The 14966-nt window shown below is 38.4% G+C and overlaps 2 protein-coding genes across 2 annotated transcripts; both read right to left on the bottom strand.

Annotated features, from left to right (window-relative positions):
- Positions 1 to 2770: 2770 nt before the first annotated feature.
- On the bottom strand, positions 2771 to 3382 carry LOC108765795 (uncharacterized protein K02A2.6). Its single transcript, XM_018514640.1, has one exon. It carries the CDS (start codon positions 3380 to 3382, stop codon positions 2771 to 2773), a length of 612 nt encoding a protein of 203 aa, XP_018370142.1.
- A 7667-nt stretch (positions 3383 to 11049) lies between these two features.
- Positions 11050 to 14404, bottom strand: LOC108765794 (uncharacterized). Its single transcript, XM_018514639.1, has 3 exons — positions 14088 to 14404; positions 13659 to 13759; positions 11050 to 11213 (listed from the first exon to the last, which is right to left on the bottom strand). Exons 1-3 carry the CDS (start codon positions 14402 to 14404, stop codon positions 11050 to 11052), a joined length of 582 nt encoding a protein of 193 aa, XP_018370141.1.
- Between the last annotated feature and the right edge of the window lie 562 nt (positions 14405 to 14966).

Below are 14966 nucleotides of genomic sequence, written 5' to 3'. Positions count from 1 at the left end.
CGTTCCTGTAAATACTGAGCGATCTTATTATATATTTGTTTAAAAAATAACATGCAAAACGAACGTTGTGATGCATTTCAAATTATTATAGAAGGAATACAGGGAAGTCGAATGATTGAATCGTAAAAATACAACAAATAATGTAGCTACTTATAGGACTTCCGTTTCTGGTGTGCTGAGAGAAAATTGAAGAGTGGTGAGTGAGCAAAGCAAAGGGTGTAAAGTGGAAAGAGAGAGAGAGGTGTGAGAGAATGATAGTGAGCGGAGGTGAGAGAGGGAGTGAAGGGAAGGGCGTGAGAATATGGGGGAAATGGTGGAAAAGGGCTGTAGACGGGGAAAGGAGGAGAGAAGTAAAGGGTCCTCTACATACAAGTCGTAGATGGTCGTGGAGTCTTAAGTCGTAGGAAATCAACCAATCACAATCAAATATAAGGAGAATACTCGATTGGAATTGGTCAGTTTCCTACGACTTAAGACTCCACGACCGTCTACGACTTCTATGTAGAGCACCCGGATTGAGATTAGGAGATAGTTGCGATGTTGTGCACGTAGCGCGCGGGGCGGGAAGCGGAGCGCAGGAAGGGTGGGGGAAAGTAAGTTCGGAAGAGAATAAGAAAAATAACAGGTCGGTTCGGGATTGTGAATCTGTTCGTAAGAGATAGCGAGTGTGTTCGAAAGTGGAGACGAAGAAGAAGGTAGAAGAAGTGAGAGAAAAAGATAGAGAAGGTGAGAGAGAGAGAGAGAGAGAGAGAGAGAGAGAGAGAGAGATTGATTAATTGATCTTTATTACTGGCTTTCTCAGTTATTTTGCGATAGATGTTTAACTTACATTTCTAACATATGTTTTAACATTCTCTTAAACGTTTCAAGTCTTTCACACTCTTTTATATTTGCTGGTAAGGCGTTATACATTTTCACTCCTTCATAAAACATGCTTTTCTGCGCACTTCTTGTATTTTAAAATTTTACTACAATGTCCCCTGTCTGTCGTGTTTGTCTTCCGCAGGTATTACCTATTATTTCAAACTGATCTCTCAATTGCTTCGGTAACATACTTCTTAAAATTTTAAATGTAAATATACATACATTATACTGAAGCCTCTGTTTTATTGACATAAATTGTAACACTTGCAGCATATCATTTATTCTCAGCATAGAGAGAGAAAGTGTGAGGATAGATGACGGAAATAATTAAATGGCTGGAGAAGGATAGACGTGGAAGTACGGGGGAGTTGGCAAAGTTCCTTAAAAGGAAGAGATAAGGAGAGGGAGGGGAGGAGGAAGGGGAGAAGTTAGAGGAGATCTTTAGGAGTAGTAAAAAGACGCTTAGATCGCCGGTTAAAATGGAGGAGGAAGGGGGGATGAAGGAGATATTGAATGAGATGAGAGAGGAGATGAGGGAAGGGTTAATAGGAGTGAAAAAAGAAATAAGAAAGGTAGCGGAGGGGCAAAAGCAGATGATGAGAAAGGAAGTGGAGAGGATAAAAGAGGAGTTGAAGGAGAGGGAAGAAAGATGGAAGAAGGAAAAGGAGGAAATGATGGAGAGGATAAAGGCGTTGGAAAGGGAATTGGGTAAAGTGAAGGGACAGGAGAGTGGAAAGGAATTAGGGGGTAGGGGTAAGAAAGAGAGAGGGGGATGAAATAGGAAAGAGAGAAGGGAATGAAATATGGATGGAAAGGAAAGAACATTGGAGAAAAGAAGTGAATGGAGGGAGAGAGAGGAAAGAAAAGAAATATAATCGTAAAAGGATTATATGTAGGGGAAAGGGAAATAGAGATGAAGATTAAAGAGTTAATAGGGTGTGGGGGATGTGTGGGGGAGGATAATTAATCACACTCGTAAATAATCTCACATTCCACAGTTTAGATATTAACACGTTTATTAAAATGTAAGTGCAAGTGTAAATGTAAATGTCAGGATTTCTCCCCCGTCTTTGCTCGACAGCAATTCGGTAATGACTCTACCAAATCTCAATAGGAACTGAACTCGTATTCCGGTACCCGCGAAGGCCGCGCGACGGTAGCGTGGTGGGGTGAATGCCCCTTGCCCAATCAGGCCCAATCATGTGGTAACGATAACCAATCCGCGCGAATTAGGGAGTCCGCGTGTCCCTTGCTACTTCCCGGAATTTTCCTGTAGCGACAGGCTTACGCGTGAAACCTCTCGAACGTCCTTCTAAAGCGCCGACCGAAATACATACCAATAATGAAAATATGCCTACAGCTCGGCCATTCTGACATTTTTACCGTCCCGGTCAACCAAACGAAAAACAATCACATTTATAATCCACTTATAGCTAAAATACACATAAAAATTTCACAGTAATACATTAATAACGCAAAATTAATATAATGAATATAAGGTCGCATCTGATCTGATGCTACAATACCAGTATACGGTCGCTGAGTTAGCTGAAAGCCGTCAATGTCGGTAATAACGTACCGATCATAATCTAAAACCTTTCGAATAACATATGGTCCTTTGAATTTAGGCAACAATTTCTTATTTACGCCTGGTGTAGTCTGGACATTTCTGATTTCTACATAGCCTATCTTATATTCGCGCGCAGCTTTTCGTCGCACATTGTATCTTATCGTATTCTCGAGTTGTGATTTCTCTATACTTAAGTGAGCCTCATTTCGAATATGTTCAAGGTCACGATCTGTATCTACGCTAAGTAAATCTCGCAATGAGTCACTGGTTACGCCCTTTTGTTCGATTCCAAATAATAATCGGGAAGGAGTGTCATTAGTTGTTCGATAAATGGTATTATTTAACGAGTATTCGACTCGATCTAAAATTCGATCTCATTGCGAAGGGGTTTCGCTCAGCTTCGCCAACATCGGTGTTATGACTATTGAAACGTTCTACTTGACCGTTAGCTCTTGGTGTTCCTACGGCAACCAGAACATGTACAATACTCTCGTTTTTTACAAATGTTTTGAACGCATCAGAGGTAAAGCAGGTACCTCTATCGGAAACTAAACGCTTCGGTTTACTGTACGCACAAAAATAGTCACGCAAGTGTTTTACGGTCTTCTCAGTAGTTGTAGATTTACAAGGATAAATTCTAATAAATTTCGTAAAAGCGTCGATGACGATGAGATGTCGATATCCCTTTCCAGTTTTCTCTAATGGTCCGATATGATCAACATGCACCGTAGCAAAAGGTAACGGTTCTTTTGGAATCTCGTGCAAAAAGCCTTCCGCCTTACCACTCGGTGGTGAGAATTCAATACAACGTAAACAATTTTTAATGTGGTCCTTCACTTTTTCTCGCATATCAGGGAACCAATAAATTTTTGCAATATTCCCGACAATCTTATCAATACCGACATATCCAATGTCATCATGACACGTTCTAATCACATTTGACTCCATTGGTTGCGGCACATAAAATAGTAATTTTCTATTTTTGTCTTTCCTGTATACTAAACCATCGCTCAATTCATAATGTTTTACATCGCTTTTCTCAAGTTTATCGCGGATTTTAAGAATTTCTTTTTCTCGATCTTGACAAATAGATAAAGTCCGTTCGAATGTACTACCCTCGAGTACTAATACGCTATGACATCGGCTCAACGCGAGTCATTCGCTTTCCATGTCGATGTACGATATCATAATCATAATTTTGCAAAAACAATGCCCATCGAGATACTCGCGGATTTACATCTTTTTTATTTAACGCCAGTCGGAAACTGTCGCAATCAGTAATTATTTTAAATTTAGACCCTACGAGGTATACATGAAATCTTTTTAACGCGTACACGACAGCAAGACATTCTAACTCGAAGCTGTGGTACTTAGCCTCAGTGGGGGTAGTTCGTTAACTCCAAAATGAAATAGGTCTCCAAGTATTGTCATTCTGCTTTTGGAACAAAATACCGCCAAATCCGCTTGCGCTCGCATCGCAATGTAACTCGGTCTCAGCATGCGGTGAATAAATCGCCAATACTGGTTTTCTAGCCAAATGATTTCTTAATGCTTCAAATGCTTGATTCTCAATATCTCCGAATCGGAAAACAGTGCCCTTTTTTATTAAGTCGTACAACGGTTTAGCCGTCAACGAGAATTTAGGAACAAATCTACGAAAATAACTCGCAAGACCGACAAATCGATGTACTTCTTTTACATTTCGCGGAATCGGATAATTCAAAACAGATTCGATATTCTCATCGCTCGGTCGTATTCCGTATTCATTAACGCAATAACCTAAATATTTTATTTCTGTTTGGGCGAAGTAACATTTATCCAATCGAAATTGTAGATGACTTTTACCAGCCAATTCAAACAATTCAGACAAGATCTCAAAATGCTTTTCTAGGTTCTCGGTAGCCACTAAAATATCATCTAGATACAACAATATTTTGTGTTCTCTCACAAGACGTTCAAACACGGTATGAACAAAGCGTTAAAATACACGTGGCGCGTTTATTAAACCAAACGGCAAATATTCATACTGCCCTAACGGAGTTACAAATGACGTAAACTTTATTGATGCCTCTTGCATTTTCACATGATGGAATCCATCTTTTAAGTCTAAAATAGAAAAGTATTTTTTACCTTTCAACCGATCTATATTATCGTCAATTAACTCAGTTAGAAAATTATCGCGTATTGTTATTTTATTTAAATCTCGGTAATCAATACACAATCTAAGATCACCGGTTTTCTTTCTCACTAATACTATAGGACTTGCGTATGGTGAACTACTTGGATGAATAATTTTCTTTTTCGATAGCTCATCTAAAATTTTTTGCAACATTTCTTTATCCGCAAACGATAATCTACGCGGACGGGAACTTATTGGCTGATCGTGTTTCAACGCAATATTCATCTCGAAATCAGGTCCGCATTTCTCTGCATTAAAGTTTGGAATATAACGCGTTTCGAAAATCTCAGAAATCTTTTCGATCTTGTTCGCACCTATCGCGGGATTCACTTGTAATTTATCACGAACATTACTTTGTTCTTCGCTAGTCTTGACATGCATTATCTGTGTAACACTAGTTTCTTCGACATTCTTGATCTCGACATCGTCTCCGAATGTAATTCGCAATAATGGACACGCTAGAAAGTCTCGCCCTAAGAGTACTTTGTACACCATCGTATCGTCAGGCACGATATAGAACTTTATTTTTGTACTCACATCTCGTATTTCTACTTGACCATGAAAGACATTTAAAATTTTAAGTCGCGAAACGTTTATTCCGACAAACTGACTAATGTCATCTTCGACAGAAGAACATATTTCGTTCTCTATAACGCTACTACGAATAATACTGATTGGTGAACCCGAATCAATTATCGCGTCGATCACGTAAGTGTCTACTTTACCGCCCTTCTCATTGGAACTGATCTTCACGGTAACCATGTATGGTCCTGGAAGCGTAGCGGGTTGTATCACATTCGTCGAGGTGGTCGTCGTAGCCTGCACCAATTTTCCTTCTAACACTGAATGCTGCTTCCGCTCGGAACAGTCTTTCGCAAAATGGTCCGATGACCCACAAACGTAACAGGCTCTCTTCGTCGCTTGCGCTGCTGATTGCTTGCACTGAGTGACCACATGTCCGGTACCCAGACATTTATAGCACTTCACTGGTTTCCCCTTAGTAGATGACGCTTCGTTTTTCGCACTAGATGATTTTGAATCACTTGTCTTCTGCTTGAAATCGCTGGATTTCTTGGAATCTAGACGGATTTTCTCGAACGCCTTGAGTAGTTCCGCTCCCGACTGGAAATTCATGATACGCGCCTGGTTTTATAAACGTATGTCGCTTATGCCCTCGACAACATAGTCCAACAGCTCGTCCTCCGCAATCGGCACTCGATTGGCGAGAATCACTTTCTCGTGGTAGTAATCACAGAATGACTCTTCTGCTTTCCAAACGCGAGCTTCGAATTCTTTTCTGAGTGACAGCTTACTTGGACATGAATCAAACATTTGTGCCATCTCTTGTAGGAGATCTTCGATGCTCAACCTCACATATTCTGCCTTGGAATAAAACCAATTAAGCGCTCGTCCCTTCAATCTGGAACTTATTAAAATCCTGGTAGCGTTGTCGTCTAATTGATATGAATTTCTCAAAAATTCAAGCTGGTTCTTCCATTTCCAGAAGGTATTATCACTCGCATCGAATTCTGGTAGCAAATCTCGAAGATTTATGACTCCGCCAGCTACCGATGTGATGCTGGTCGTCGATGCGCAGCGGTTCATTTCGCGTTCTCTGCATAATAGCTGCTGCTCTCTTTGTAATAGCTCTCTCTCCTTGCGGATTAATGTCAGCTCACGTTGCATGTAGTCTTCCCGCTCTCCTCGTAGCTCAGACTGGTGATGTTCTTCCGGTATCGATGCATAATCCTCTGCATCGGTCTGCTCACCCGGTATCCCGTTCCGTTTCTCACTTAAAATTTTCCAAATATTTGGATCGTATTCGCTCAGGCGTTGGATTAATTCTGCCTTCGATTCTGTAGAGGACAATTCTCTCTCGCGAAGAGCCTCTTTTAATTCAACCACGGTAAAATTATTGCCCTTCGGTGGTTCCATGGTAACTCGGTGTCCACGCAGTATCAGACGATTCAAAACGACGATTGGTCACAACGTTCTCGCAGAACGGCAACGATAACGACGACAATCGGAAATCTTCGCAAGAATATTCCGTACGTGCCTCTCACAGAGTACACCTTATACGTCGTAACGTTCGCAACTAGCCGAATATCGCGTTTGTCCTCACTCACAGTGACGAAATTGTTTGTACTCGCGGCATTCACGAAAAAAAAAAATTCTTGTCTCTGAGTTCTATCTCTCGTACGCGCAAGACTCAATCACACTTCTGAATAAACTGTGGAGGATGTGTGGGGGAGGATGATTAATCACACGCGTAAATAATCTCACATTCCACAGTTTAGATATTAACACGTTTATTAAAATGTAAGTGTAAGTGTAAATGTAAATGTCAGGATTTCTCCCCCGTTTTTGCTCGACAGCAATTCGGTAATGACTCTACTAAATCTCAATAGGAACTGAACTCGTATTCCGGTACCCGCGAAGGCCGCGCAACGGTAGCGTGGTGGGGTGAATGTCCCTTGCCCAATCAGGCCCAATCATGTCATAACGATAACCAATCCGTGCGAATTAGGGAGTCCGCGTGTCCCTTGCTATTTCCCGGAATTTTCCTGTAGCGACAGGCTTGCGCGTGAAACCTCTCGAACGTCCTTCTAAAGCGCCGACCGAAGTACATACCAATAATGAAAATATGCCTACAGGGGGAAGTATAGAAGTAGGGGTGGGGACAGAGAAGGTAATAAAGATAGAAGCGGGTAGGCAAGAAAAGGGGTAGATGGTGGTGGTAACGTTGGGGAGTGTACAGGATAAAGGAAAGATAATAAAAAATAAATGGAAGCTGAAGGGAAGGGAGATATGGGTCGAGGAGGATTTGACTTGGAAAGAGAGGAAGATGAGGTGGATGATGAAGGAGGGGAGAAGAGCAAGAATGGGCAGGTGGGAGTGTGGATTGAAGGAGAATGGTGGAAATGGGACGAAAAGAGGGTGGAGTTAAGGGATGGAAGGGGAAGGAAATGTGGGGAGGGAGAAAAGAGTAAGGATGGAGAAAAGAGTAAAGAGGAAAAAAATGTAAGGAAGGGCAGACAGGAGCAGGGGTAATAGGGAGGGGGGCGATAAGGAAATTAAGGAGGTTAAGGATAGGAATACGAAGGGGGGGAGACAGGGTAAAGAGAAGGACAGGGGAAGAGAGACAGATGGAAGGGAGAGGAAAATAGGGAGAAGAGGACCAAGGGAAAAAGAGGAGAGAGGGATGAAAAGGGGGAAAAGAGTTGGGGAAGAGAAGGGGGTGAAGATAACCTTTTGGAATGTAGCAGGTACTAACGACTGACAACTGTACGCTTCCGTGCGTATATCTATGAGATTGAGTCAACCGTCCTTCCATACCCTCTCCATCTTCGTTCTTTCTCTCTCTCTTCAAATAATCAGGGTTGGACGTAACATTACAATATTGTGTTTTATTTTGGCTTGTAGCTGTTCTTAATCAATATACTAATTTGAAATTTTTTGAGCAATTTTTTATACTTATTTTTAAAAGTTATTAACACTTTTTTTTAACTTTTAACGTTTTAACTAGTAACTACCTAAGTTAGAGAGATGTCGTTAGTAGTACTATATATATATATATTCTTTTTTTTTTAATTTAAATTACGACCGGCGGTGTAACAATTCTAATTTTTGCGCGAAATTTGAAATTATATGATGTGGATTGGAAGAGTGGCGGATTATTTATTAGAGTGGGGGAGGTACGATCAGAATGGGATGAAGCCGAACGGCAAACCGTGAGACTGCTAGCGCCTGCGTATCGCATGCTACAGGATTTTTAAAGAATTTTTAATTGAATAGATTTATTAAAAATTAATATTAATCATTCCAATTCTTTAATATTGAAATTTGATATCTTATGAATCAATAATAGGTTGCTAAAGCACAATTAATTATTTAATTAATTGGAATGTAGAACGTTTATTTAACTCGATCCTTGGTACTTCTAAAATTGGGAAAAATAATTGATTCAGACATAAAGTTTATGCGTTTCGAGGGTTTCCTCCGGATCCATTCTGGAGATGCCAAAGTTTCATGAACCTTGCAGTCCACTTCATCAGGGTGAGGAACAGCCTGATACTGACCTCTTCCTCCAGGCCGTTCCTTTTTATATTACGCTGCTTGTTGAGGTGGTAGGGGTGAGCGGAAAGGGGGAAGGGATTGTGGGAGGGGAAAGAGGTGGTGGATTTGGTCGGTCTTCAATAACCGGGAGAATGGTCTTCCATATTTTATTTATGTTGTAGCCATTATCTCTATTTAAATTGTTAGGGTGTTTTTGTAACTCTATGGCTTCCCTATACTTTCTTGGAAAGTACTGTTGGCTATTATGGTCGTTTTGTCAAACAGTATTTGATGTCCCGTTTCGATATTGTGTTCTGATAATGCCGACTGCGGGGTGTGTTTTAGTATGACATCACGTTGGTGTTCTTTGATTCGTAGGTGGACCATTCTCCCGGTTTCTCCAATGTATACTTTCCCGCAGGAACAATTGTCTATACTCTTGCGGAACTGAATTTCGGAGGTCTTTGATTTTTAGGATTTCTTAAGATTTGTCCTATCTTTTTGGGTGGTTTGAAGATAGTTCGGATATTGTGTTTGTTTAATATCCTGCCAATCCGATCTATTGTTCCTTTGATGGGAGAATGGTTAGGATCCTTTCGTCTGATTGTGTGTCAGAGACCGTTGTCTAGTTTGCATGTTTATTAATTATTTTGGTTATGTCTTTTTTGTCGTGTCCGTTTTTCTGTAAGGCCAGTTTGAGGTGGTTGAGTTCTGTCTGTAGATGTTCTTTGTCAGAGATGGTGAAAGTTCTATGTACTAGTGAGTTGATTGCTGACTGTTTTTGTGCTGGGTGGTGGTGCGATTCGGCATGTAGATATCCATCTGTATGTGTTGGTTTTCTGTACACTTGATGGCCTAAGGTACCGTCAACTTTCTTAGAGACAAGAACATCTAGGAAAGGGAGTTTTCCATTTTCCTCTATGTCTATAGTGAAGTGGATATTTGGATGTTATTTATTGAGTAAAGTAAGGAATTTCGTAGTTTGGCTCTGCCGTGTCTCCATATCACGAATGTGTCTTCTACATAACGGAAACAAACTTCTGGCTTTTTGGCTTTTTCTGAGGGCCTCTTTCTTAAAATGCTCCATGAAGGTGTTGGCGATTACAGGAGAAATAGGAGAGCCCATCGCCGCTACTGAAGTTTGTTCATAAAATTGGTTCATAAAATTATGAGAGAAGTAAGTGGTTGTTAAGCAGTGCTCCATTAGCGGGATGAGGTCGGGAGGAACTTCATATTATGTTTAATGTGTCTTTTATTGGGAATTTGTGAAAAGGGATTCTACCTCGAAACTTACAAGCAGGTCTGTGGGAGGTAGTCGGATTTTTTAAATCTTTTGTATGAAGTCCGTTGAGTTGGTTATGTGTGATTCGGTTTATCCAGTGATGGGTTGTAGTGTTCGCGCTATGAAGCGGGATAATATGTATGTCGTGATGTATACGACACATACGTGGTATGGAGACACGGCAGAGCCGAACTACGAAAATTCCTTATCTTCCTCAACAACCAACATTCAAATATCCACTTCACTATAGACAATGTCCTTTATTGTGGGACACAAGAATAGAACAATATCGTCGAGTTGATTTAAAGCGAACGCACTGGGATCGAATAGCACAAGCTCTAGGTTCCAAATTTACAGGTATAATATATATAATTTATTTATTTAATCTTTTGAATTTATTATATTATTGCTTGAAATACGAAAATACAAATAATTAGGTATGTAACTTTGAAAAAATTAAGAGTGTGAACATACATTGCAAATAATTAGTTAATGAATGAAGTTATATTGAGTTGAGTTGTTGAGATGTTGAATTCTTGTGTTGATTAGTAAAAGTTATACTATTCAATTAATTTTTTTAAATTTATTTTTATTGCACGCGCAGGAGATATGGTTTGTAAACGGTTTCAAAATATGGAAAGTATTTTCCGTGCGAATGAAAGAAAGATAAGAGAATCAAAAGTTCGTTGTAGTGGAAAAGGAACAGATGAAATGTACAAACCAAAGTGGGAATATTACGATATGCTCTCATTTTTAAGAAGAACTTGTGCACAGAGTGACAGTATTGATAATCTTTCCTTAAAAAATCATATTTCTCTATCTAGTCAAAACGCTGTTAATCATTCACCTGTTCATGCTTATAACAATGTGCAAAATACGTCAAGGATTACAAATATATATTATGATGAAAATCTTCAAGTAAGTGTAAAGCTTTTATCTTTATATTATTCTGTTTAGATTCAAGTTTTCTATTACTTCCAATGGAAATTTTCTGTATCATTTATTTAAGAATTAATTTATGCTTAATATCATTAATATAAACAAGTTTTAGTATTATTTTTTTATAAATATTGTTCAATATATTTCAATTTTTTGTTTTTAGCAATACATGATTATTCCATCTAATTTATCTGATAACAATACAACAAGTATAAACAGTGATGAAATATCACCTTGTACAGATTCAGAATCACACACCTCAACAGAACTCATCCCAGATCCAACGTCAGTTGTAACATCTGCTACCCAATTGCCTACCACGTCTGATAGTCAAACCGAATTGGCAATAAATAATCAGATATTTCAACTCAAGTTACATCTCCCAGACTCATATTAAATACTGAAGCCGTATCAAATACTAAACGCTCTACTGAGAAATCATTGTACGTGAAACGGGGTACAAAAAAATCTAAAATGATGGAAGATGCTGTGAATGCCATAAAAAGTATAACCGAAGAAAATATACCTCCTCCAAATATGGACACATTTGACATGCTTGGTTCATACATTGCATCTAAGCTTCGATCGATGATCCCTAACGATCGAGAATATTATGAAAAAGAAATCTTAAAAGTATTGACTCTGCCAAAATCATAAATAGTAACTTATACCTTATTTACAATAAAAAGTTCCTTATTAATGCTAATTATACATTGCTATATCTATATTGAAATACTGCTTAGTACTGACATATATAAATATTTTAATTATATTTAAAAAATTGTTCAATTTTACAAATTTTTTTTAAATAGCAGTAATTTGTATTACTTTTAAGTTTGTACTTTGTTTTAATTTTTGTATTATGTTATACATTTTATTTGTTGCCAAAGAGAAGAGTATATACGTTAATTTTGAATTCTTATATTACATTTAACAGAGTGACTAAATTTTATTCGTTACCATACATTTAGAATAATGTGTGATTTTGTGTTCGTGATTACCTCAATCAGTAATGTATTCGTCCATTTATTTTTCGAAATGTTAAATATTTTTGAAAGCCCAAGTTTTTTTATTTTAATCTATTAGATTGTATTAGCAATAAAGATTTTTGGAAGACTGAACTAAGAAATAAATAAAATATAATGAATAAATGAGTTTTATTTTTCAAAGCAAAGCATTATTGTATTCAATAATTATAATTCATCGGATCATTCGTTCTTGCCAAGGAACTGCACCAATAGTATTAAAATAATTGCACCATCTGTCTCTAAGTGCGATTGCTTGATTTGGATGACGATTGCCACCTTGGTGAACTAAATTTATAATGTCTCTTGCATTTTCGGCTCTCCAATCCCCACGGTGAAATTCACCAAACATTTCATCTTCTCTATCAAGAAATGAAGGTGGTGTACCAGGTATGTAAATATGAAACCGGAATTTTTTAATTGAAAATACACGTTTATTGCATGAAAATGATACAAAATATTTTATTCGAAGTATTGCCCATCGCTAGCTATACAGTTTTCCCACCTGTCTGACAATTTGTGGATGCCACGCCAAAAAAATTGTTGCTCCTTTGAGCCAAACCAGTCATCTAGCCATTTTCGTACATCTTGGTAAGAAGTGAAGCTCTGCTGAGCAAGTGCGTGTCCCATCGATGCAAATAAGTAGTAATCGGAGCCAAGTCAGGTGAGTAAGCCGCATGCGAAAGTATTTCCCAACCAAACGCCTCAATCGTTTCCTTGACCAGTTTTGCTGCGTGTGATGGTGCATTATCATGAAGCAAAATTACTTTGTATTGCCTTCTTTGATATTCCAATCGTTTTTCACGCAAAGCTTGATTCAAATTGATCATTTGTTGTCGGTAGCGTTCAATATTAACTGTTTCGCCAGATTTTAGCAGCTCATAATAGATCACACCTTTCTGATCCCACCAAACACAGAGCATTGTCTTCCGTCCATAGCGATTTGACCTTGCGCAGTCGATGTCGATGGTTCGCCTGAAGTTACCCATGATTTTTTACGCTTAGGATTCTCAAAATATATCCACTTTTCATCGCCATTCACAATTCGATGGAGAAATGACTTTCTTTTGTACCTGGCGAGCAACATTTCGCAAGTGGTTTTTCGGTTTTCCTGCTGTCTTTCATTCAGTTCATGTGGAACCCATTTTCCCATCTTCTGGATCTTTCCCATGTATTTCAAACGTATGGAGACGGCTTCTCGTGTCACATTCAATTGATCCGCGAGTTGTTGTTGAGTTTGAGCGTCATCCTCATCCAACAATGCTTGCAATTCGCTGTCTTCAAACTTTTTCGGTGGTTTTCCACGTTCTTCGTTTCTCAGGTAAAAAACGTCACTTTTGAATTTTTTAAACCACTTAAAGCATTGTGATTTACCAAGAGCATGCTCACCGTAAGCTTCGACAAGCATTCGATGCGATTCTGCAGCAGTTTTCTTCAAATGGTATCAAAAAATCAACGCTGTCCGCAAATCGTAGTTTCCAGGCACAAAATTCGACATGTTCAACGCTATTACAAACTATACTGTTGTATGAAACTTGTATTGTTGTGAGTTGAAGATCTTTGTCAGATGTCAGAACAAGGAAATGGCGTCAATGACGCGGTCTGACGGCAACTACATTGACAGCTATGGCCATCTATTTGTAAATTCCGGTTTCATATTTACATACCTGGTATACATTGCTCGTCTAATAGATTGACTTCGTAGCATGTTATGCAAACAACATATATTTAAAATGATTTTACATGCATCATCCGGATCATATCTCATTGCGGATCGGAAAATTTGAAAACGAGCAGCCATCACACCAAAAGCATTTTCCGAACAACGCCGTGCTCTAGATAATCTATAACACACGAGCAAAGTAGTATTTCAATAGCATTGTTCGTTTTGTCTCTCGAGAGCTACTCGGAGTCGCTCCAAACGAACCTAGTATAGTTGGATGCGATCCATTTCAATGTGTTAATGCTTCGAAGCATTCTCCGATTGATTAATTCGCAAAATTCTTTCTTCTTGTTGATCAACGAAGTATTCACATCGTAAAATGGATCGCACCCAAGTACGCTGGGTTCGTTCGGAGCGACTCCGAGCAGCTCTCTAGAGACAAAGCAAACAATGCTAGTGTTATTATATAATTGGACAAAAAATTAAATTATTATAAATTATCCACGTACCTATAATTATATATCTTTTTGTGTATATTCCCATTACACTGAGGTCCTGGATAAGGAATTAAAAGTTTTTCCGATAATGGGAAACCTTCATCCCCAATAATCACATAGGGAAAATTGTCTTGTGTATCTGGCAATGGAGCAGGAGGAGGAATGTTTAGAGTGCCCCTATCTAAATAATTTTTTAGAGAACACTTATTCCAGACTCCAGAGTCACTAACTCTACCATTAGTCCCTACATCAACGTAAATAAAACGTAAATGTGCATCTACCATAGCCAATAGTACTACACTGTATTGTCCATTATAATTGTAAAACATAGATCCATTGTAGTAGAGGATCAATAACGCAATGTTTTCCATCCATTGCTTCAATTACATGATGGAAATTCCATCGTTCTCCAAAATCATGCCTAATCACACGCCATTCATCTTCAGTGTGGGGAAAGCTAAGAAACTCTTTTTTTAAAACAGTATATACTACTGTTGTTACTTCTTTTATAATTTTTGAAATGGTACTTCTACCAAGTCGGAACGTGAAAGCTAACGATTCTTGACTTTCTCCTTTGGAATGATACACAAAAAAGATTTAATTACAAAATACATAACCATTATCAATAGACTTTATTCTGTTTTTTTACCTGTTGCTAAATGTCGCAAAGTAACCGATAGCCTTTCATCAGGTGGAATACTTTCCCGTAAATGAGTATTTTGCTTTTTAATTAGGGGAGTAACTTTTTCCAAAAGAAATTCAAAAGTGTCTGTATCCATTCTGAGACACCTAAATAAAACACACACACACACACAAATATCTTAGAGATAAAAATTTTAAGTTACCGTTTTCAAGTGTAAATTATATTTTTTAATTTATAACCAACCTTCT

Source organism: Trachymyrmex cornetzi, unplaced genomic scaffold (genome assembly GCF_001594075.2).
Source record: "Trachymyrmex cornetzi isolate Tcor2-1 unplaced genomic scaffold, Tcor1.1 scaffold539, whole genome shotgun sequence".
Lineage (NCBI taxonomy): Eukaryota > Metazoa > Arthropoda > Insecta > Hymenoptera > Formicidae > Trachymyrmex > Trachymyrmex cornetzi.
This window is presented reverse-complemented; position numbering and strand designations above follow the sequence as displayed.

Excerpts from the sequence above, each read along its gene's own strand:
- LOC108765795 (XM_018514640.1), bottom strand. The coding sequence starts at position 3,382 with ATGGAGTCAAATGTGATTAGAACGTGTCATGATGACATTGGATATGTC.
- LOC108765794 (XM_018514639.1), bottom strand. The coding sequence starts at position 14,404 with ATGTTTTACAATTATAATGGACAATACAGTGTAGTACTATTGGCTATG. Across the intron at positions 13,760-14,087 it reads AAAAAGATATATAATTATAG|ATTATCTAGAGCACGGCGTT; the intron begins GTACGTGGATAA and ends CGTGTGTTATAG. Across the intron at positions 11,214-13,658 it reads ATATGATCCGGATGATGCAT|ACGTGGTAGGCAATTGGGTA; the intron begins GTAAAATCATTT and ends TTTGACTATCAG.